The sequence below is a fragment of the Ammospiza caudacuta genome, chromosome 11 (assembly GCF_027887145.1).
Source record: "Ammospiza caudacuta isolate bAmmCau1 chromosome 11, bAmmCau1.pri, whole genome shotgun sequence".
NCBI lineage: Eukaryota > Metazoa > Chordata > Aves > Passeriformes > Passerellidae > Ammospiza > Ammospiza caudacuta.
The window spans coordinates 8,924,877-8,949,664 of record NC_080603.1 but is presented as its reverse complement, the minus strand read 5'-3'; the positions used below and the strand labels follow the sequence as shown (position 1 = coordinate 8,949,664).

Here is a 24,788-nt window from a genome sequence, read left to right as displayed (position 1 = left end):
ACACCCTGGCCATTAATCTCAGCAAATGGTTATCCACAGAGGCCAGACAGAGGAATAAGGTTTTAGAGGTGTTCAGAGCCAAAGCTTCAGCATAATTATATCCACACTGGCATAGTGACTCTGCCAGCAGGAACAGCTGCTATCCCTGCAGCTCTGCCCCCTTCTTCAACCACAGACCCTACTAAAGACAGACACAGTCTCTCATGGCTCGTACAGACCTTCTGACCAAGGGAAAGGACCCTGCATCACCTTCCAAACTGCCCTGAAGTGCCATCCAATCCCAGGGCTACAGCAACACACAGCCAGAGCTCTGATCCCTCTCCTTGGGGCACCCTCATCCTGGCAGGGTGCTCCTTCTGTACAAAAGGTTTTCCCACAGAAACCAAACACTGTCTAAATCTGCCATAAAAGATCAAGAAGTGGGGGCAGAATGGTAGAGAGCAGTTTTTTTCCATCCCCACAGGGCTGTTGTTCTTGACTTAAAAGATCAACACTGGGAACTGCTCACAACTGGGCAATCTGAAGGAAGACCTGATCACCCCAATGGCAGGCTTGGCTGGCACTGTTTTGCATGCATAAAACTAGATTTTGCATAGGAAACATGGTTAATTAGTAAGGAATTAAAGCTGTGACTCCAATTTGACATAACGTGTTACACAGACATTCTGCCTCTGACTAACAGGCAGGGTACTCAAATTTATTTTGGGATTGCAATGATTGCTGGTAAAAAGCAACACATACAAAGTTTCAATACATGTTTGAACAAGCTTATTTACTTGCCATTCGTCTTTGCTCAGTTTCTTATTCTCTGTGAACTTTTTTGTTTGAAAGGCATATGTAGAAAATCCAAGAAATTAAACAGGCAAGATGTGAGCAAAAACCACAGCAGAACACAGGAAAATGTCTTCAGTGAGTTCTAGCACCAACAAGATTTTTTTTTAACTTTTCCTAAAGAATAAAATCTCAGGCCAGAAATTGGGACAGTGCTTTCAATAGTGAACTGCATTTGAAGGCATCCCTGCCCTCAGGCCTGCCATTAAAAATACCTTTCATTTTTAGCTACACCTGAATGTCTTTAGAGGCTCAGCAAGGCACATTTTCACAACAGACATGGGTGATGTTTTTGAGAGCTCTGCCTGTAAACCTCCTTTTCTGTCTTTCACATAACTGCTTCTGCATTTAACAAGATTTATTATTCTTATACACTGGAAAATATGTTCAGCATGAAGGCAATGCTTGGGCAAACACTGGATTATATTTTTGTGAGGCCAGAGATGTTGAAACAAATCATTGGTTAAAACGTCTCATGATCCTACCCAGTATAGGCCAAATCCTGCTCTTCTAGAGCAGCACAGACTCTGCACATTCAGAAAGACTTCTCATTTACACCAATTAATGCAAATAGTGTCTGGTACTCCCAGACTCTTCTGCTTCTTGGTGCCAAGTGTGAAGGTTGGGAATCAGGGAAAACCATCAAGAAAAAACAGCTCTAATCTGTTGTATGAAAGGATCCTGAAGTCACAGTACTGCACTGGAACTGACCTGGAATAGTTCAATCAGACTTCCATGCTTCTCTGTTCATCTTCCAAGCAGTACCTTCTTCTCCGAAATCCTCATTTTTGTGATTATGCATTGTCCAGCACCCCCCAGCAGCCCAGAGGGCACTGTTAGCAGCTCTGGTGGCAGGGTGGCAGCACACTCAGCCACTGGCAGCTGATGACCAGCCCATGGCAGTGTTACCCACACTTCACTCTCTGGATTACCCTGCCTGGGCTGCCTTCTGCCCACCTGCAGCCCCCACAGATGGGCTTGAGCTCATGAAGAACAAGGCTTGGGGTGGCTTGCTTTGCCCTAAGCTACTCCAAAGGGCACCTGGGAAAAGGCATCAGCCCCATCAGAGCACACACAGAGACCTTAAAACACAACAAGGGAAAACAGAGTCAGGGTTTGCCATGAGCATCCATGTAGGAGAAAAGCTTTGCTGTCAGTGCTCTCTCATCTCTGGAATCACTGCAGCCTACTCCACTCCTCCTCTTTCCAAGCTCCTCCTTCACTTTCCTTTGCTACTTCCCCACCTTCCTGCTTCCCCTGATCTCCCCTGGCTGTGCCTGAAGGCCCATGTCCTGTTACTGCACAGCATCCCTGCCACCCTCAGTGCCCAAACAGTGTCTTCTCAGCCTTGTTCTGCCCCTCAGGCTCCTGCTCTCCCAGGGTGCCTGCAGGAAGACAGACAGCAGGAACAGCGCTTTTAAGGCCTAACAGAGTCTTGATAGAAGTGGTAGAAAAGGCTGAATTATCACTTTTTGCTGCCAAGGATAGTTCAGTCTCTAAAACCGTCCTGGTCTCTGTAGTAAGCAGAAGGAGCATTTTGCAACAGGCCTCCTTCCTCTAACTCACTGCACAGCCCAAAGCCCGTGTTCCAGCTCAAATTCCCCAGCATGGTCAGCCCTAGCTCTCATGCAGCCTGGCTGGATGAACACATGAGCAGAGAGGCCCTGCTGTCACACACCCCTTCTACTCTGGTAACTTGGCCCACTGCACCCAGCCACCTTTTTGATGAAGCCCCCCTTCCCCACCCTCAAGGGTAAGTGGAATTTGTGGCCATGTCAAGAAGCAGGGCTTTGCATGCATCTGAATCCAGATGCTCATTCCCAGAGAGAAGCAGCCTCCATTCCAGCAGTGCCAGCTCCTCTGACAACTCACCTTCTCCAAATCCAGTCAGGAGGAAAAGGACAAACTCCCCATGGCACACAGTAAAATAAAGGACAGCATTTCATATTTTAAGACAGAATTCAGCAAAGAACTGAACAGGTGGCCCGAGCAGCTGCACAGAGATAGGTGAAAGTTGAAATATGAAAATGGGGAACTGGCAGGGTCAGGAGCTCCAACCAGCCATGGCCCAGCACAGAGGGAAGGATGCCTCAAACCTGCTCAGCACACATTCATGGTGGGGGTGCTTGAGGGTCCTTCCCCACACCACAAAAGGCAGTGGCACCACCTTGCTACACATCAGCTCAGCTATCATGAAAGTCTGAAAGGAAAATAATTTGATTATTCTCATTCATTTACTTTTGTATTATAATTGTTATTATTTGCAAGGACCTCAACAGAGGAAGTGTACGGGAAGGGCTGCACCCCTTCAACACACAGCTGTGCCCAGCTGCCCTCTCTGCCTTTTGCCTGCACTATGAAACAAGCTCCTCCCTGTTCAAACACCCCCCAAACATCCCCACTCCCCACAAGAGAGCAGGGCACCCTGCTTTGTACTGCCTCCCTCTGCACAGAGGCACAGCAAACACTACATTGTTTGAAATGGGACAGAAAACAGTAAAAGCAAGATTTTGCTGCATTGGCTTCTCCCCTTGGGGAGGGGATGAGAACAAAGCCTATATGACAAACAACAGTTGGCTCTGATGTTGTTTGGCACACAAGTGCAAGGTACTCAGACACTGCCTGTGCTTGCCTGAGCCCCTCCAAATCCAACAGCCCATTATTTTGCTCCAAATCACAGAGCAAGAGGACCATGACTGAGGCTGTGGTGTAACTCCAGCCAGTGCTGCCTGGGACTGCAGGGATGATGCCTGAGCAGCATCAGTTGAACCAGTTGAAAGTCTGGCTCAGTAATGTTGCTGTGAGTGCACAGGTTGCTGGATGACCCTCCTGAGGGCTGGTCTCTGCCAGCAAGCGAGGAAAGCAGCCCAAATCTGGGACATCTGCTAGGACATCTGCTTTCTTCCCACTTGAACTTGTGGCAAAGGTTTATAGGTAGGGAAGAAAAAGTGGTGGTGGATAATGAAGAAGAGGTATTGAATCAGATTGTAGATGGTTGTGGAGCACATTACCAAAAACTGGATTGATGGTAAACTATTAATAAACATCCTCCAAACAACTGCACTGGATGACAGGAGCGAGGCAAAATGCAGCCTAAACTTTACACAAGCTTGTTCTGGATTTTGAGACAGGAAGCAGAGGCAGAACAGGGCACTGTGAACAAACCAAAGCAGGATGGGGCAGCACAGAGCAAGCTGGAGCCACCCCAGCAGAGCCAACAATGAAATCCACTTCCCGCCCCCCTGCCTGCATTTATTAAGTAACTGTTTCCTCAGGGTTATCACAGGATAGATCTTGTTTTAATTGCACAGTGAATTGTTTCAAGTCATTATAAACGGAGATGGCAAGTGTCATCTCCATGGCAACACACCACATCCCCAGAAACGTGCTCACAGGGCTCATGGGACACCAGAGAGGTGTGGAAGGCAGGCTCTCCTTCCGTGGGGATTCTTCCATCATCTCCGCTGATACCTCAGCTTTGTGCTGATGGCAGCCACAACATATGGAAAGAAAACACCTAGTGAATGTGTGCAATTTAGGGAACAGCCCACAAAACAGCAGAGCTGTACACAGGAATCTGGAGAACAGTGAATCAGAGACTGAGCAGCAATTTTATAGTGGGAAGCTACATCCAAAGCAGAAGTCTCTCCAAGATCTATTAATGAGAGTGTCGTACAACATGCAAGAAGAAATTCTTCTGCTGTACTTAGTACCGTAAAGCTTTAGCTGGATTGCTGTGGCCAGCTTGGGGCACCAATTCATATGGAACTTATGAGTACCATAGAAAGTTCCAAGGAAAATTTGCAAGAAAGACTGAAGAGTTGGAAAATGGGTTTCACACAGAAAGCTCAGAAGACAGGGACTTGTATGGCCTGGCAAAGGGACAGCCTAGAGATGTCACAGCAGCAGTCTTACAAGCTTTAAGTTCTCTTCTAAAGAAGATGGCAACCAGAGGTGCTGCAAGGCCCCAAGGGACAGAAGTGCCATGCACCCAGGCACTCCTCACAGCCAGCTGGCAAGTGTCTGATCCTGCCTCAGCCCAAAACCAGGGCAACACTGGGCTCAGACACCTGCAAGGCCTCCTGCCTCTCCAAACTCTGTGACTACAGGAAGCCCTCTACAAATCTCCCAGCTTCCTTTATCCAGATCCAGAACCCTTGAAGAGCATGGGTAAGGCTGAACATGACCATGCTTCTCACCACCATCCCTGCCATTTTCCCTGCATCCCAAACCACAACTTTCAGACCTTCCACTTCTGATTCCAGCCCTTTCAGCTGTGAACCTCCTTTCCCATGGGATGTCTTGGTGTCTCCTGTTCCCCAGAAGCTGCCCCTGATTCTGCATGTCTTTCCACTTTTCAATTTCCTTCAGTCCTCTGTATGCTCACAGTACAATGGCTGAGCACAACTAGCTACAATTTGCTCTTGTTTTCATGCTGAACTGGCTTCTAGGCTGTTCATTTCATAAGGACAGGTACAACTAATGACTTTAATCACTAGCCTTTGGTTAAATCTTGTGACCCCCTTTCCAAATTCAACCATCTGAACTTTTCAAAAGGTTTTTGTATGGCTGTTGACCAGATAATCTGGTATTCCTTTATAGCTGGTGTATTCAACTAATGCCATCTGGCCAGAACTCCTTGCCAAAGACACTCCAAACACAGGTTTAGTGAAGAGCAGCTGTGAACATGACTTGAAGAGAAGTTGCAAGTGGATTATAAATACATGAAGTAAAAAGATGTAAAGCCTATGCTAAACTAGGAGAGGAACTGGTTAACTTGGGGTTCATTACAACAATTGTATAAATAGATGGCACAGGAAGTCTGGGGCCCTCAGAAGGAAGAGGAAGTGTTTTCCTTTCCTGCGCCAAGGCACAAGAAGGAACTAGGAAACTGATCATCTGGTTATATTGCTTGAGGCCAAATTTTTCTAACTAGAGTACCTTAAATCAGGTATTTAAACACATATATTGGCATTTCAGTAACAGACAATAAGTTTTCAAAGTTACAAAATTCTTACAAATACCCACCAGCTTAAATGGAAGCAGTAAATCAGGTCAATTCTACTGTGGTAAGAAAGGCTGGCAGGAACTCTTCTTTTCTTTTAGATTTGAAAAAAAATATTATGTTTTGAGGTTCGAAAAAATGTTGTCTTCAAAACTGTCTGTTAGCTAGGAAGTCTGGGTGGCATTTTTAAGTTGATATTTGGCTCTCATGTAGACAATCTTTTTGCATTTCACTAGAGAAGTGAACCTAAGAGCTAAGGAATTAATGGTAAATTGTTTTTAAACTGTTTTTTAGCAAGCTGGGCGGTGTTTCACTTTCATTTTGTTAGCAAACCAGCCTTATTTTTAAATCAAATCTTGTGCTAAGAAGATTCAGGAGCATTTCACAAAAATGGGATTGTAGACAGGAATCACAGCTGGGAGAAACAGCTACTTTCCAAAATATAAGCCACCCAGAAATATACTCTAATTTGAATACAACACCTGGGGCTTGGAAGAAATGGAGCTACCTAGGAGCACAGAGGGAGAGAAGCAAGTGTGTGCCTGAGAAAAAGAGGGCTCCTGTGACCTGGAGGGTGGATAAAGAAATGAACTTTTATAAGAGGTGAAAACTTGTGGGTTGGCAAGGGAGTTCTGCTGCTGGATAAAGCTCAGCAAGAGGGCCTCTGCCAGGGAACCAAGCATGAGAGAAGAGGTAAGCAGAGGAATCTAGGGAACATGGGCAGAGGATGCTGGTGGGTGGGCAGAGCAGCACTTCCACCCTTGGAAAAAGATCATACAAATTTAGTGGAGAATAGCACAGTGTAAGTGCAGTTATAAGTCATACACCTTGAATAAGGTTGGAGGGAATGGAAGGCAAACAGTTGTTGTCTCCTCCAAGGTGAGAGATGATGGAGGCTTTTTGTCTCATTCCACATTTGGTTTGGTCCTGATATTCAAGTTTGTTAATACATGTCACTTCTGTCACAGTGATCTTTTAAGACTTTGGGTGAAATGGAATTCATAGAGTTCTGGGAAAGAGGGATTCAGAATTTCTGAAAGAGATAATTCATGGAAGGAAACAAGGAATTACAATTTAACAACAACTAAGTATATATTATTTCTAGTTTGTGATCCTGGCTGAAAATCAGACATAAAAAAAATCTGAGTTAAAAAAGGAAAAAAAAAATTACTGTATTTTCCATCCTATAAAATTAATAAAAATCCTATACAAAATTCTCTGTTCCTCCAGTGCAACTGAAGGATGCCAGTACATACTGCCACAAGCTCCATTTCTTTAAGCATGATACTGACTTAAAATACTCTATGTATTAATTACTCACACTGCATCACAATTCCGTTCTTATAAAAAATTAGAAAAAAAGGGAATGCTGAAGGTTTCCAATTTTGGGAAAGGCCATCTCACTTTTTTCCTATGCGCAGTGTCATGGAAAGGACTTGAGAAGCACAATGCATTCTTTGTTTCAAATGCTTAACATGCTCTCTGTGTGTGGAATGTGAGCCCAGTTGCAGTTAATCCTAAAAAAGATCCTGACTCTCATATCTGCCACTGTTGATCTCTTCTGGCTGTGCAAGAGTTCTCCTCTCTGTGATCCCATCCAGGCTTCATTCTGGCAGCCTGAAGACAAATCATGTTCACAGGTAGGCAGAGCTCCCAAGGCAGAATTGGGACATTTGTAAATTAGGAGAGTCTGATGGAGGAAAGGAATATTGAAAGGAGTTCTCAGTAGAGTATAATTGGCTGCCAGATTTTTATCTCAAGTTCCTTGCTAAAATTCTACATCCTAAAGAAAAACATATTAGAGGTTTAGAATCTGGAAGGTAAAGGATTTCTGGAAGTCTTTTGAACTGGAATTCTCCACTCATGATAAAGACATAAATCATAAAACCAATGTACTCAGATCCTACTTAAAGACCCCCTTCCACTCTGCTGCACCACTCCATGGTTCATATAAAAATAAGCTAATTGCCAAATAGCCAACTAATATAGTTAGATAGAAGCCAGGAAGAACACCAAACAATTCTAGAAAGCACCAAGACCATGTACTTGAGATAGTTCTTCACATTCTTCGCACTAAATAAACCATTCAAACTCTGGTCTTCAAAAAGATTTTGCCAATACAGTATGCAATGATTCAGCTTGTAGCACCAAGAGAACCCTGCTGAGCAAACAACCCTTTCAGCATTTCTCTGTGTTATAATAAATAAGATTTACATCAACAAAAAGCAAACAACAGTGCAGTTCCATGATGGAACTTGAAGGACTGGTATTAAAATTAGCTACAGGGTGCAAGTCAGATGAGTTGATGATGAATGAGCAAGGACTGCAGATCCATGAGGATCTGATACATTTTTTTTAGCACTTCTGTAGTGTGTAGGTGGAATTTAAGTAAAAGTTTTGGAGTATGCTACTTCTAAGAACTTTTATGATTTTATCACAAGCCTTGTGCTTTTTGGTTTTCCACCAAAGAGCTTCAACACTTGAAGTCAAATGAAAATTTCCATTTTAATTTCTTCAAAAAGTATCTAGCTTTAGTGCTTACCAAGATAAGCTTGAAAACTTGGGTTCCCAAGAGCTATCAAGGCACCCAAGGCAACAAATGTAGCACAGTCATTGTTTCTGAAGGCACTTAGTGGAGGTCATCGTTGTGATTCTGTCAGTGCTCTCAGCTGACATTACCTGGACTGGAGAACTATTGCAGGTTACTTGTTTCTCGTGGAAGTTCCCAAGCTCCCTTCAGCTTTTCCCTTTGTAGAAGGCAATAAATGTGTACCCAGGCAACTGTGTGTGGTGTTCAGAGTCCTAGGAGAAAGAACTTTTCCCTCAAACAGGTGAAGACGTGCTCACAATGGCTGTGCATGCACAGCTGAGCAGGACCCCTCAGCCCACAGCAGTCTTATACTGAGCTCCTGGGAATCTTCTCCAACCTGTGCAGCAGACAGTGGAGGATCCATAATCAGCTCTCTGCTTTCCCTGTTGTCCTCTTGGCTGAATGAATCCCAGTTTCAAGTGTCACCAAGCACTAAATATGCATACATTACATAAACTATCCAGTGGGAAAGGAAAAATGTAAGATTAAAAAGGTAATACTTATTGAAGATAAACTGCTGAAGCGAAGCAATGCAGGCAGAAGGTACATGGGAAGCAGCTGCATGCAACACATTGTACCGCATAATTTTATGGGGTTGCGTAATTCAAACCCCTAAGCAATGCACAGTAAGGGTAGAAGCCTTAGTTACAATTTCCTGTCTTTAGCCTGCAGAATTTCTCAGGCTTTAGCTACAGCAACTGATTACCATGTTTGAGACACTAAGGATGACCACTTGTCCTTTCTTTCAAGGGGCTGTCCCTTATTTCATTCAGTTACTGCAAACTCTTAATCAATTAAAAGCCTTGAGCCACAGCTGCTGACTGAACAGATACAGAACCCAGCCTGAAGGAGCACCATCATTTAGCAAAGCTAACCACAAAACTAGAACCAGAAAGAAAACACCCTTCAAACCCTTTCCTTTTATGTTCTCCCCTAAATTGCACTTCTGGAATAAAAATAGTGGATGTTGCACATTTGCTGTTACACTTTGGCCCCTGAAATTGGACTCAGGATTTCTTGGTTTGCACGCACATATATAATGACTACCCAGGGCCTCTGTGAGCAACCAGTGCCTGCCTGTGGCTCCTGCTGTGTCTGATCATGACAAACACTTGGTACTAAAGCTGTTAAACAGCACAGGTCACTACAGCCCCATCAAGTTTTGGAGAAAAAGGCTTCATGCAGAGTTGCTTGGAAATTTTAACTCAGACTTATCAGTCTGCTAACAGAGAGCAACCCCAGCCCACAGGGAGCTTCACCATCCTTTGTCCATGGGGTTTGGTAAACCCAGCTGTGCTCTATGTTGACTTTTAAAATACTGCAGAGGGACAACTTCAGAACCCTGGGATGGAACAGACCTCAACCAGTTTAGACTTGCAGAGGAGAACCAAGACTGAAAACTCTGACAGAAGTACAAACTGAAGATATAAGAAGTCAGACAGCTGGGCAAAGGTCTGGGAACAACCAAAAGCTGCATTGTGACTTCATTCTTTCAGAGGGACTGAAACAACTGAGTCTGAGCTATCTTTGCTAAAGTCTGTTTCATTTCCCTAAACTATTTTGTCATTTGAAATCAAGTCTTGCATGTATTTATGCAGCAATCTGAAAACTCAAGAATGCTAAATTTAATTTAAAAGCTGTAACAGCTTCAATCACCAAAAGGTAAATTTGAAGAGTATTGGTGAATCAGACCCTGTTTACCTAAAACAAGTGCAACCAGGACAATACTTTCAGCTGATATTCAAAGGTGATTGTATCTTTATATTTGATATTTATGCCAGCAGTATGCTGCAGACCGTGTAGGTTGTACTGCTCCCATTCCCCACGGGTGCAGTGCAGACTGACTGGATGAGATCTAACTGGAGCCTGTGTGGCCTTTGTGATGTGCTGGATGAGTTCCATGTCTGCATGGAGAGGGATGCAGCCTGCAATGATCCATCCCATCAGCAAATCAAGGTAGATCTCTAAAGAAGAAAGGGCATCTCCTTGTCAGTATGGAGTGTGGAAACAAATTTTAGCGACAGCGATACTTGTAATAAGAATCATTGTAAACAAATCTAATATCAGTGTTTTCCAAGACTCATTCCTATTTTAAATGATCAGGACAAAACGCCTCATACAGCACCAACAATATAATAATAACAATAATAATAATAATAATAATAATAATAATAATAATAATAATAATAATAATTTCTCTTTCTTTGAGAAAAAAAACTCAAGACCTGCCTGTAAATGATTACTTTCCTCTGTGGCTCATCATCCCTCAAAGCACAGAAGCAATAGAACACACCACTTCATTACCACACAGCTGAGAGGGAAATAATCTGTTGTCTTCCTGAATACCTGAAATTGAGTTATGAAGCTTCATCTGAAGTCGCTGGAAATATAAAATATTTCTAGATGCTTCCCAACTAGAGCAGCCTGTCCTTTGAGGACTGCACCTCATGGACAAGTGACCCACACCAGAAGAGTTTAGGAAAGAATGTTTGTCCGTGGGAGGGACTCACATTGCAACAGTTTTGGCAGGACTACTGCTCGTGAGATTGGAGCCACGCTGGAGAAGTTCATGGAGAATTGTCTCCCGTGGGAGGGACCCAAAGGCATAACAGAGAAAAAACTCCTCTCCCTGAGCAAACAGAAAAAGTTCTTGGGTAACAAACTGACCAAAACCCCCACACCCTGTCTCCCTGTGCTGTTGGTGGGAAAAGGGAGGGGCTGAGGGGGAGAAAAAAGTGGTTTTTTAACACTTTTAACACTAATAAAAGGCTTATTTTACTTCTCATTATCCTCCTCTGACTCTGTTAATAATAAATTTACCTTGCACCTTTAAATTTGAACCTGTTTTGCCTTTAGAGTGTTTTCTCCCAGTCTTTATCTCAACTCATGGGCACTTTGTTAAGTTTTTTTTCCCTCTACTCTGCCCAACTATAGCAGGAGAGGGTGAGTGAACACCTTTCGTGGGTGCCTGGCATTTGGCCAGTGTCAAAAACCAAATTTATAAATGATTAGACAATCAAATGGATTGAACAATATGTGACTGTGATATGTGACAACATTAAAGCTAATATCAATCAAATTACTGCAAAATGAGTGTATTTTCTTGTTCATAATGTTGGTTGCATAAGTTTTCAGTTGTTTTTTCTCATCTGCCATAAGAGTTCCAAAATTTCAGGAAAATTTTCCTTTTGCTAGTCTGGGAGACATTGAGGTGGGTGTATCCCAAGGGCTCATCTCAGGGTTATACATGTTTATAACTCGATCATTTGCACACCCAAGCTCTTGTAACAGACTGGGGGGAAGATTTAGCAGGCAGGAAAGAGCTGCTGGGTGTGTGATTTTGGGTGGTCAAACACTTTTCAAAGGATAACAGGTGAAACAATTACTCTTCTAAAACAGTAATTGTTAAACTGCTTACTGTATAGCAGCCCTAATCCTTATCTCCTGAGCCTGGAAAGATTTTGCAGCTCCTGGAAGCTGCTTTGTACCTTCAGCAAGGATTGACTATTTGCAATTTTCATGTTTAAATGTGATGAAGGCTTTACAACATAACACAATTATTAGAGGGCAAACAGCAAAAGAAATTGATGACATTCATTTGCATTTCACTCATTAGAGGGAGATTTTGTCTGACAGCACATCCAGATAAAAGGAAAAGGGATTTCACTTCATGGTATGCATTAGCTTCCAAATACTTGGTTACATTTTCAGAATGTTGAAAAACAAAATAATATCACTTTAAGTTGATTTAAACCATATTCTCTGAATTTTTTTTTAATATTTCAGGAAACTGGAAACATTCTGGAAGGGTTCAAACTAGACAAAAGCTGGATATGGTTTGTTTGTATGAAGAATTCTGTATACTGAGAGATTCAGTAGCAGGAATGTGCATGTTTCAGGAAATACCTAGCTCTCTTATTAAATGCTGCTTCTTTCAGCTTTCCAAAACCTTTGTAGTGCATTACGTTCATTTCTACCTCAGATGCAAGAATAGAAAAAACATTTTCCTTGTATGAATAGATTTAGATAGTTTGCAGAAACATGAAATACATGGATTTTGCTAAGCCCTGATTGTAAAATATTTTCAGTCCTACATGTAAAGTGTTTTGCAAACTGATTAAAATCAACATTAGATTATGCTGAAAAAGATTCAAATTTTAACATCTACCCTTTTTTGCAACAAAATGAAACTTAGTATAATTAAATTATGGTTTTGGACATACTAGAAATGTGCTGCCCTAACCATGCTTCAGTAGATTGCTTATGAATATTGTCTGGTTGTTCACTTGTCCCTTCTTTTCTATCCAAAAGTGATCACTCTGATTAATCTCTCAGACCTGCAGTTCCAACAGTCCCAAGAGCACAGTGAGTTTTCCAAGGTAACAGATAACTCAGGTGAATTCTATTCCATTCTCATTATCTTTTCTTAAGACAGCCTCTGTGCAATCTGCAAGTGGCATTTTAGGCAGAGCTGTGCCTGCCCTGTCTTCACTGCAGCCCATGAGGTTGCACAGGTACAAACACCTCCCAGAATTGTGACAGACACTGTAAGTGGTGGATGGCTAAGCCTCACCTGAAGCATTTTACTTTGCTTTATCACCCATCTCCAGAGCAATTTCCCACTAGAAAGGTTTTGATCAGATACAGATAGATTATCAAAGTCCAGACCAAATCACAAAATCCTGTTACAGAAAATCTTTTGGTGGCCACATGAGCCAGAGCAGCACAGCTCACTGAGATTACAGTGCAGCAACAAAGAGAACAACAAAAACTTTGCATCTCTGTGCAAAGGGCAGACAATGAACTTGGTACTGCACATGGCACAGGCAGACAGTGTCTCTGACGTTGGTAACAGCAGCAGTGACACCAGGAATGCAAGAACTGAACTAAACTCACAACTCTTATCAGATGCTGCTAGCAGGACAGCAGCCAGCTCCAGAGCGGGTTTGCACACCGGATGGGGCCTCTGCCCCAGCCCCACCCTGCAGGACTCACAAAGAGAGGCAGAACTGATCCTGCTCAGGAGCAGGCACAGCCCTGCTGACAGTGATGGGACAGGCACCCCTCTCATCCTGCTTCTTGCCCATCCCAAGAGGGAGAATCTCATTTGTTCTGCTGTGGGATCTCAGCACCTCAGGAGGGAGGTGCAGAGAGGCCGAGACCACCCTTGGGGGGCTCGGGAATCCTGGAATGTTGCCAGAAGTGTCTGGTGGCAGGATTTTGATCCTACACAGGAGATGAGACCTGTATGAGGACTGGGAGGAATTCACTGGGTGAATGGTGAAGGGATAAGTTAGTTAAAGTGTAAAACACAGGGTTTAGGATTTTAGTACAAGGGGGTCTAAAGAAGTAAGATGGAGGAATTGGGGTGTGTCCTGTCCTTCTTCTTCTTCTTCTTGGCCTCCATCTTCTGTGGTGGTGGTGGCACTTTGGGATTGGTTATTACTAAAAGTGCACCAGTTAATAAGGGTAGAAGGTATTGGGGAGAAATTATAAATATTGTACACGTAACTTAGGGTATAAAGATAAGTGACCGCCCGGGGGCTTGCAGAGTGTGCCCATGGCTGACTTGCTGTACAGACCTCTGTCGGGCTGAAAGAAAATCTTTTAGATAAACAATTAATAAACACCAAGACCGAGACAAGATCAGAAGTCTCTCCTCGTCCTTTGAAGCGCCGGGCTCTTCAAGGCCATCCCTGGGCCTTTCCAGGCCACCTAAACAGCTCACAGAAAACCTTACATTCTGCCATATTTAGTCAACCCATATACATTGTTCAAATCAAGACAATTCCCAAAATATGTGTTTCTAGAAGTGCACTGGGGAGGGAGGGTCTCAGCAGAAAGCCCTATACAGTGTTTAGGGCTTCCCCAAGCACCTGGGAGTCGCAGAGCACACTGGTGATCTGCTCTTAGTGTCACCATGAGTCACAGCTGCTGGCCTGCTTTCTAACTGCTCACATAGCACTATTTGTTTCCTGTTACACAAAGCCCCGTGTCAGACTAGAAGAAAATTACCAGAAAAAGAAAAAAAATAGCCATATGATCACTCACCGTAAAACAGTGCTGCCAGGGTATCTGTAATTTTCACTGAAGTTAGGAAACCACAAGTAAAAAGGGTAAGGCTCTCCCATTACAACAGGTAACAAGTATAAGTGTAAGTAATCTTTTTAAATAATGCATTTCAGCACAAATGCAAGAAGCACTCATGCACACAGGAATAATGATCTGGTGCTATGACTGCAAAATGAATATTTCCCATGTTTCCCCATGAAGCCGGAAGATGCATACACACTGCTGCCTTCTGTCAAAGAGCTGGGCAGTTAGGACAGCCCAGAGAGAGGAAGAGGAAAGAAAAACAGGCTGTAACTTTAAAAATATTAAAGCAATGAAAAGGTATTAAAAAATGAAGGGCCTTGGAGCATGTGCTATGCAAGGCATAGTCTTTGTTCAACACCCTTTCCTCCTATTAATGTAAAAAAAGATGATGCATCAGGTTAGGATTTTTCCTTTTTTTTCCCTCTTTCATGGAATTTTCTCCCATTTGTTGCCTAAGAGATAATAAAGATGATACTTAAGAGAGACAAAGACGTAACCATGGAGGAAGGGGAAGGGTGCAGTTCGCTGCAGTATGTCAGCTCAGGGGCTTTCTCTTTGGAAGCGCAGAAATGCCACCAGATTTTGGCTGGGGGATGAGGGGCTGATCTCAGCATCTCGCTCGCTGTTGAGATTGGAGGGGAGATGCTGCTGCTGCTGCAGGGAGAATTCACTGCCACCACAGAGTTCTGTCCTTCACTGGCTCTCCTTGCTGTGGGTGAGCCTCTGCTCGTCAGAGTGGCCATGGGACCGGGACCTTTGGGTTTTTGTTACATTTTAGCCCAAAACCCAGCACCCACTGGGACCCCCCACTCCTTCTGCCACCACTTGGGGCTTAGTGCTACACTTCAGTTCATTGCTTTCAAATGAAGGCAGATGTCAAGTTCAAAATTGCTTATCTGGACTTTTTCAAAAGGGTGATCCAATTTTTCCGTCTGAAACAACACTTTTCTTCAACATCCTGGCAACCATGATCATGATATGGCAGGCAAGAGAAATTCCTTACCATGCTAACTGTTGCAGATGTAGAATCCTAATGGCAGATCACAATCCATGCCATAAAATGCTGGAAAGACATATGTCAATATTTTTTTCTTCAGCCTGAATGCAAAAGTGCAGCTTTGCGTGCAAAAATGTGTACTTCTCTTTCTTCCACCTCTCCTTTAATAGTTAATTTAACCATGCAAAAAAAAAAATTACACTATCATTTCATAAGGGTGGGATCAGGCTTCAGAAAAAATGAAATGTACTCTCCAAGACTTAACAAAAAAAGTTATGCAACTTGCAGCTTTAAGGGTGAAAAAACTCCACAGAGTGGCAGAGGGAGAGCTGTCATATCACATGAGCTGTGTATGTAGCTGTGATATGACAGATCTTCTAAACCTGCTGTCATCAAGAAAAATTCCTGACACACAAAAGTCCAGATCTGGGCAGGAAGACAGCCCTTTTTTTAGGAAGAAGCACTGTGCAGGTTGAAAAAAAAAAGTCACATTGATAATCAGGGCTCATATTTGTAATCAATACAGGCCTTTCTCAAGATTGAGTATTGAATCTTTCCTATATAATTTTTATAAACCGAGAAATGAGAAGCATCTACTGATTGTTGAATTAACATCTGATCTAGTTCCACAGGATTAGTAGACCCTTCCCTTTATTAATAGGATTTTTTAAAATGTCCACATTCCATCCTAGTCAACAGCTTTTACATCCTTGCAAAGAAGTAATATTTTCAAAAATCTGATCTTTTAAGACACATGAAGAAGTTTTTGTTTTATCCAAAAATCAATAGATGAGCGACCAACAAAAAGCCTGGCCCAGCTGGAACACTGTACCAAGAACAGCAGCCAAGAACACAGGACTGTTTTTCCTCTGAGCTTTAATTATAACTCTCACTGCATCTTTCTCTCACTGGAAGAAGCCAGCCCCTTTCATTTGCCTCTACCTCAGAACCAGAATAAGGCAGCACAAAGCAGGAGGTGTCATGTCTTCAAAACATGAGTTAACAACACACTCTATTTAGCCTATCCCTGGTATTCAACCTACAGCTCCTGGCAACCCAGCTTACAAAGGTACACCACAGTCACTCTGCATTCCGTGATACAGGAACAAGAGAAATCCCTTGCAACCACAACATGGGACCGAAGAGAATCTCACAATTTCTTGTTCATAAACCTTGATCCAGCAGGAGAGCTGCCCATTGCTACAGCACAGAGAAAAAAAGATTTCTTATTGCTGCAGTGTTTTGAGCACTGTACATGTACAACTCTGCAGACAAGAGTTGTACATGAAAACAGGCCCTTTGTCACTGCAGAAACAATCATGGATCCAGTACAAACTGGGAAGCACAACTCACACCTTCCTGGGTTGTAATGCACAGAACTCTCGGCACAGACCTTCACTGGCAGGTGCTGTGAGCAGCCTGTGCCCTAGCGCTCTCCAGAGAGTAGCTGCACACAGGTACATTGCTCTCTGCTCAGGTTTCAAACTCTCCTGTCACTCATGGCATCTGTGTCCTGCTAGAACAGGCTCCAGGCCAAGCTGCATGTCCAGCATTTCTCACAGGATCTGCCAGCAGGGCAGCTGAGGGACGAGGAGGGGACACGGCTTGCCCAGGGCACAGAGGGACAAAGTGTGGGGCTGTGTGGCTGCCTTTGCAGATACCTTCTGGCCTGCCTTTCTTCCTCTCCCACAGAGCAAAACCCAACATAGGATCATTTCTGTGCTTGTTTTCCAAAAGACAAAACAGCTGCCAATCTCATACCACAAAGTTATTCAGAATTAGGGTTCCACAAGTTCCCTTCATCTTACTGCTGCCAGTGCAAAGAGCAAGGACACCATTAGCAGTGCCAGGGTCCCGCGCCAGCCATGCCACAGAGCTGGTGTGGGACATAGATAGTTGTGCCCATTGCCTGGGCCTCAGGTGTCCCCCAACACTCCCCCTGCCTGTGGGGCTCCATCTGTGAACTCTGGCACAGAGAGACCCTGATCTCTGCAGCTCTCAGGGTACTGTCAAAGATGAACACCATATCACCTTCTGGGCTCTTACCACCACCACATCCCATCAGCACAATGCACCAAAACACACTCTTTAGGACAGAATGGCTGGGATATATCAGAAGATGGGGGAATACCAAGTATCACTACAAAGAGCCTACAGCACAGTGTGTGGAGCCAGGTAGGAATGACAAGACACTGGTTCCAGCTGGGTGCTGGTCCCAGGCTAGCAGCCAGCTGAGCCTGCACAAGTTCCTTTGCACAGTGTCACCCAGTGCTCCATGAAGAGGGATGAACTCTGGTGACATGCCATAGTAACACTACAGACCCAGGTCATGTCCAGCATAGACTCCTGCTGCCAGTTCCTCCTCAGAAACAGAAGGGCAAGCGAGGCAGAGGAATCTCAATGGCTCTGGGGAATCCAGCTGTCAAGGCCAACAGGGCCGTAGTGGCTGGCTCTGGGCACACAGTCCTCTGGAGCACAGCACCAAGAGCCTGGAGTTAGCCTTGGAGGCAATACAGTTGTGTCTGTGCAGAGCTGCATCTGAGTGGGGCTCCTGAGAACAGCCCAAGATACACAAAAGTAGGTCTTGAAAGAGCCAAGCCGGATGTGTGCACCCAGGACACACAATCCACCATTCTTACCAAAAGCCCACAGCTGAAAGCAAGCTGCCAGCACGCAGCTGTTCTCACTAACTCATTACTCTGGTTTCAGATATGCTGCCTCTTAGTGGAGATCTCAAAGAAACACTGATAACCCCAAAGCAGGTGAGGAAATACACAACCAACATGGTGCATGAGCGACCTATAAGCTGCTCATGAAGTTGGTAGAAATCTGATTTATAGTGTGGGAAGCTAGTTGTCAACTGAAATGGGAAGGACTTATTGCAGAACCACTCTGAATAGCAAGGCAGACTGAGTAGCCTGGGAATTTCCATTCCATACAGCAGGGAATGCCCATGCAGCACTGACTGCGCCAAGAGCATGAGTCAGCTGCAGCCCCCACTGTTGCCCAGTAAACCCATGCCCAATTCTTGGGGCTGTACGAGACCATGCCTCACTCCCCACCCCAAATTTCATTATTTATATTAAAACTGAGGCTGAGAGGTGGCACCGGAAGGGGAAGTGGCACCGGAAGGGGAAGTGGCTCATTTAGGCTCCTAAATCAAAATAGGAATAAACAGAACATCGGAAATTCCTGCCTTCAGTCTTCGTACTTTCTGGATCCTGAGACCAGAACTCTATTTACATTCTCTGGGTGTAGGCAACTGTGCTGCAGTTTTGGATTGAAAAGATTCATGATGTATTGATAAGAAGTTGGCTTCAGAGGAGAAGTTATTCCACGTGCTGAGCTTCTCAGTTACATAAAACATGGCTGTGCCACTGAATTGAAGGCATGTGCGTCCAAGAGTTTCGATGGCCACAGCTATGGACCAGACTGAAGACCAAAATCTCCACAGCAGTGGAGACCAACATTGTGCTGGCATGACATTAGTTTAATTGCTTATATCTTTTTTTCTCTCTTGGTGTTGGAATTACTTTGAAAACCAGCAGTTCTCAAATACATTTTTGTGAGACCAAATAGTACAGAGATGGCTTACCTGGACAATTAGTTTATTTTCTTTGTCGGGCAGAATTCGGTATGTATAAACACAATTCCGGTACCTGGAACAGACCACAGGTGATATGGTTAGACCATGTCCAGAAGGGAATCTCACTATGGCATCCCTCCCTGTGAGAAAAGACATTGGAAATTCCTGAAACACATAGATTGCTTCATGCACAAGGGTTTTAAACCATTTCTCTTTCTTAGTTTCTTTTCCTGGAGCCTGCGGACTAACACAAACCTGAGGTGTTCCTGGTCACTGAAACAGGAACATCTGCTTGCAGATGTCACTGCAGAAAGTGATATCAGCATTAGCTCAGACGGCGTCTTTCCACTCTTCTTCTGGCCGGAAAGAGAGAAAACACCAAGCGGCTCTAGCTGTCAATAGAGCAGGCGTCTCAGGAAGAAATGAAAAAGCAGGAATTCGAAAAACAAAGGGCCAAAACCAGCAATAAATGAGTAAACTGAAGGGCTAGAGCATTGACTTGTATTGGAAAAAGCAAATAATGTATTTCAGCTAAATCACAGTACAACATCTGATTGCCAGGCACATTTCTATCCACAAATCCTAAACAGTTTAAATGAAAACCCATCTCACCATCCTGGTGTGGATGCACACTGTACATGTGCATCTGTAGGGCACCCACAACAAATACTTTGTCCCAGTTAAATTCAATTAGATTCTTATTTAAGGGGGGGATGAAGGAGTCTTGTGTTCAGTGGAGGGTCACATCAATGCATAGGAGCCCAAGGGAAGCCTGAACAGCACTGTAAGCTTAACCTCTCTCAGCAGCTGCTGAGCTTTGTGTGGTTCACCCAAGAAGTATTGACTAGACAATATATTTTTACCTTTCTCATAACAAAAGATTGATCAAATCTTTTAAGTTATCTGCAAAGAACTTAAAAGATACAATATCACTTTGAGCACCCAAAAGGTGCAGATTCAACCCCTTCCTTCCCAAAAGAAAGAACAGAATCCACACTCAGATCTTCCTTGGTTGTCACAAAATGTGGACTGAGGTCATCCCCCCAGCTGGGGAGATGAGGCAAATCAAAAACATCCTAATCTCTCTTAGAGTTGTGATGTGAATCTATTCATCATACGCCTTTCAGAATCATTCCACGCAGGAAAGAGGAGATTGCCAGGATTTCAGGCAGCCTTATACAAGGAGTCACAAAGACACATTGGAAATTAAAATAAATTCCTCCTAGATCATAGCTGAGTTTTTCTAGGATGTCTGGAGGACATGTATCCACATGAACATGTGTCTTTTGATAGCATTAATGCAAAGGACACAGAAGAATTCAAGCTGTTTTTAGAGCTCATTTCACAGGCATCTATTTATTCATACATCTGGTACAGAGCTGGAAGTCACAGACATAATCCTCTACTGTAGGACAGCTACAGCACTGCTAATTCCACCAATACAGGGCAATCAGTGCCAGGTGAAGATATGAGCCAAGGAAGGGCATGGGGTTTGTTTTTATGTGTCAATGCAGCTCTCTTACACCATTTACTCCTGCTGATATTCAAATAGAGCTAAGCAGAATTATTCATGCAGCAGAGACAATTTATGTGTGTGGAGATTATGAAACTGATAAATTAAGTAGCCCAATGGCTTCTGCTCAACAAGAGGACTCTCATGTGGCCCTCACAGAAAGTGGCCCATCACACAGAGTTCAAGGCTGCTCTCACAATGCTTGTAAAAAGGTTTAGGCTCAGGACCAGTAAGATCAGCATAAGAACAATGAAAGAAGGGCAGTTGGGTGAGACAAGAGAAGGGAGAAACACTCCTAGGATCAAAGGAGGAATCCTCCTTGCCAGTCCCCTAATTTAGTGCATGTCGATGGAGAAGACCAGGATTCTTACTCCATTTTTACCCTTAGGCTTCCTGTCCTCGGCATCCTGACTGTCAAGTTATGTGGTCCCAATTGCCACCACATTCTTAGTCCACCCTAAAAACTGGGTTGAGTTCAGAATTGTTCAGCCATTGTTCAGGCTGTCCATGTGGAGGGTAAATAAAACATCAGCCTCCAAGTACTTATCTCCCCGTCCTCTCAACCAACCAGAGGAGGTAACAGTGTGACAAGGCAGACATTTTCTCACTCCTCTCCTACTGTATGTTTTTATGCACAGGTGATAATGTGCATATTGGGAGTTTCTGGAGCACTGAACAGGGCTGCTGTGCTAGGCCTGATGCCATGTGCCAAGTGCACCGTGAGAGAGGCATGGCATTGGAAAGGACATCTCACAGGCAGGGTCCTCTTAGAGAGGTCCCAAAGCTGCAGCTGGTCCTTGAGTTTCACCTCTAGAAGTGTTGTTAGTCCTGCAGCCATTCGTGGAGGAACTGCGAACAGAAGATCTCCTGGAGGAATGATACCAGTTTAGGTGCAGGCAACACTAAGCAGGCTCTTTTGGATTTCAGGATTCAGGCATTCCCCTCCAGGTGAGTAAAAGACCCCATTTCTTGTCAATAGACTGACAGATCAAATGATTTAGGCACAGAGAAAGGAAGAGGAAAAGGGCTTTGTTTCTTGCCTTTTATGGGGCAGTGTGACCAGAACAGGGGACAGCTGTACAGGGGGAGGAGCACTCCCCAGCCTTTCACTCTCTAAATGCTGCTGTTCAAAGTTTCAGAAAGGGAGGCAAGGCACTCTTAAAAGGCTCTCCAAATACACCTCCTCTACTTGTCTATATTTATACAAACCCTGTTTTTCTAAAGCAGCTCTTCAATGAAATCAAAAATATTATAATAATAAATGCTTTTGCTGGATTTTGATTGATCTGCCCAGTAAATATTAGAGCTATGTAGAATATGACATTTCTTTTTCAGAGCAAATTTCATGTTTTTCATTTTCCTTATGTATACAGAGTTGACACCTGCTCCTTTGCAACATAATTCTCTTTTGTGGAAACAATTTGCAGTCAGCCTTTCAATTCCCCACTCTCCCATTCTTTGTCTCCAGCCTCTCTATTTTTTAAACGAAGCAACTGAAGAGCTCAAACTTCAAACACCTCCCAGTCAATAGCACAGCTGAAACTGATACATCTCTGAAGAAGTTTTCAGCTTCAGCAAAGGTGCCCATTTTGCGGAGATGACATTCAGAGGGAAAGATTTATTCACCACCTCTCACAAACTAACTGCAAGCCAGCATAAGCTGAAAGCTTATGTCAGATCGTTTGACAGCAGTCTGTGTGATGTTTCCCAGGCTGTAATTAATGCCAGCCCTTTGCACCTCTGATCCAGCCGCTCTTGGCTGGCAAGGCTGGGTGCTCCCCAATTCTTTAATCAAGCCATTCATATTAGCTACCTCAGAATGGATTTAAGAATGTAACCTTTGGCTCCCAGTACAGAAAATCATGGTCATTATATTGTTTCTGTTTCCTGATCCCATGTCTCTCAAGTCACAAAAGGCTTTCAAAGCCGCCTGCATAAACATTTACAATGGAAAAACTTATGCAAATGCGTGTTAGTAGGCCTTTCTGCAGCACCTCCCCTTTCTATAATCCCCACCATCCCTTGGTGAAAATATTTTGTGTACATACTGGTTACAAGTCAAATCAATGGGGTAACACTAAAATCACTCCATGGAAGCAACAGTCTGTTCTAGTAAATTGTTCCCTGACTGACCACTTAGGCCCTCAGCTCCTGTTACAGGATTTTCTCTCCTCCTTCCTGCTAGTACTGGCTGTTCATCTGCAGCTGCCCTTCTTTCTCTGCTCCCTCCAGAAAGACAAAACTCTTTGCTGTGTTGTTTCAAGCACCTTATCAGGCAGGCACTGAGGCTCTCTGTGCCTTGTGAAGACACCCACTCCCCAGCCACCACTCCCTGGCAGTCCAACACCTACACCCACGGGGCAGTTACCCAGCCCCATGGCACTCAGCAGCCAACAGTGCTGTCAGCAGAATCTGACCTCAGAGACAAGCAGTTAGCTCAGAGTTATAAACAGCAGCACCATCTTCATCACTACAAGAAATGTACTTTCAGACAGAAAATGAGAAACCTGCTTGCAATGTTTGTAATGTAATGTGGGGTAAAGATTAAATTAGTTTCATCAATCTGCTGCAAAATGGCAGCAAAGAGGATCTGATAGGGTCCCACTAGGGCTCTCTTGATCTCTCCTAAGCAAGGAGCAACTGTCTGATCTCTCTGTAAGACAAAGTTAAATGTCTCAGATTTTACCTATTGACTTCAGTCTCCTCTCACTCCTTCTCTCCTGCCTCCAGGAAAAAAAAAAACTGCCTCTCACAAACCCAGGGCAGGAGGCCTTGCTCTCTGGTTCCTGACCTAACCCAGAATGAGGGGATTAGGGCTGCCAGCACTTCTCTCCCTATTCCCCACATGAAACATTTACCCCATGAGCCACATTAATGATGCAGGTGGAATCACTGCTCTGCCAGGTGTACTATGCACAGCTCCAGGAACTATTTCAAGCCTTTTGCTGAATGCAACACAGTACAAGCAGGGAGCTCAAACATACACTGAACCAGAGCAAGAAAAGTACCTGGGAGGTCCCAGGCTCTGGACTGGGGTCACTAAAGATAAATATTTGACCCAAGTTGTTAAGACACTCCAGAAGTTCAAGAGGTTATTTTCTCTCAAAGTACAGCAGCAGTGCCTTTGACCATTCTCTCCTTTTGAATCAGGGGCAAGAGCAGCGTGAGCAGTACAGCAGTACATAAACCATGGGTTTATTCAGCCTGGCTCCTAAACCTTCCCCACCCCATAGCCCAGTCTGGTGAAACCAGCGGTGCTCTGAGGAAGGCTGCACGTTCCCAGTGAGTAGAGCACCTGTTTGCCTGTGTGCAGGGGAGGAGGCAGGAGTGACCCCTGCCCAGCAGGGATAGCAGTGTGGGCGAGGGCGCGGTGAACGCTGTACTTACAGCACGCAGAGTGCATATGCTGAAGCAATTGACTCACTGGCCCGCACAAGGAAGCTGCCGTCCTTGCCTACTTTGGAGAGCAGGTCTTCAGCTCTGGAGCGAGTGATGTTGCCGTGGTACCAGCACTGATCCATTGCTGGAGCTGGAGGAAACCTGAATGCCAGCACAGGAGCTGCCAGAGCTGCCTGTGTGTCTGTGTGTAACGATCAGCCAGCTTCGGCGCACCAGCTTCCTGTTTCAATAGCACAGAGAGGGAAAGGAAACTCAGCCACGGACAACTTCCTCAACTCAAACAGCTCAGAGAGTGAGTGTGACATATCCCTGCAGCCCCCACTCTCCCTCTTCATGCTGCTGCTGAAGTGACTAGCAAGCCCACGTTCCCTGCCTTTCCCTCCTGCTTTGTGTCCAAAATTCCCAGCTGGTGATCACTTCTGCTCCCTCACAGATTCAGTCCCCCAGGCTTTGGTGGCCTGCCGTGCAATTTACGATCTCCTGCCAGATCCTTTGAGTTTTCATCTTTTTCCTGTCTCTCTGTCCTACCCACTACAGGTCTCCATGGGGAATAAATAAATCTCTAATCAGAAACACACTGTGCATTAGGATACATAGCACTGACTGCCCCATTCCTGCCTTGACTAGTCCTATCTAACTAGGTGTGAGGAGGGAACTTCAAAGAATTGAAAAAATAAAATAACTACTGCATGTCTCCATGCATAGAAGCAGACGGAAAGGCTGATTTGTGCTAGGGATTTTTGACCAAAGCTCCCTGTCAGCTACTGTGAG

The 24,788-nt window shown here is 44.2% G+C and overlaps 1 protein-coding gene across 1 annotated transcript in view; it reads right to left on the bottom strand.

Moving 5' to 3' along the window:
• INPP5D (inositol polyphosphate-5-phosphatase D) overlaps positions 1-19,302 on the bottom strand; it is a 44,807-nt gene extending 25,505 nt beyond the window's left edge. Inside the window, exon 1 of the mRNA XM_058812015.1 lies at positions 19,115-19,302. Coding sequence (XP_058667998.1) covers positions 19,115-19,261 — 147 coding nt within the window. The 5' untranslated portion in view covers positions 19,262-19,302. The remainder of the gene's footprint in view (positions 1-19,114) is intronic.
• Positions 19,303-24,788: the final 5,486 nt, after the last annotated feature.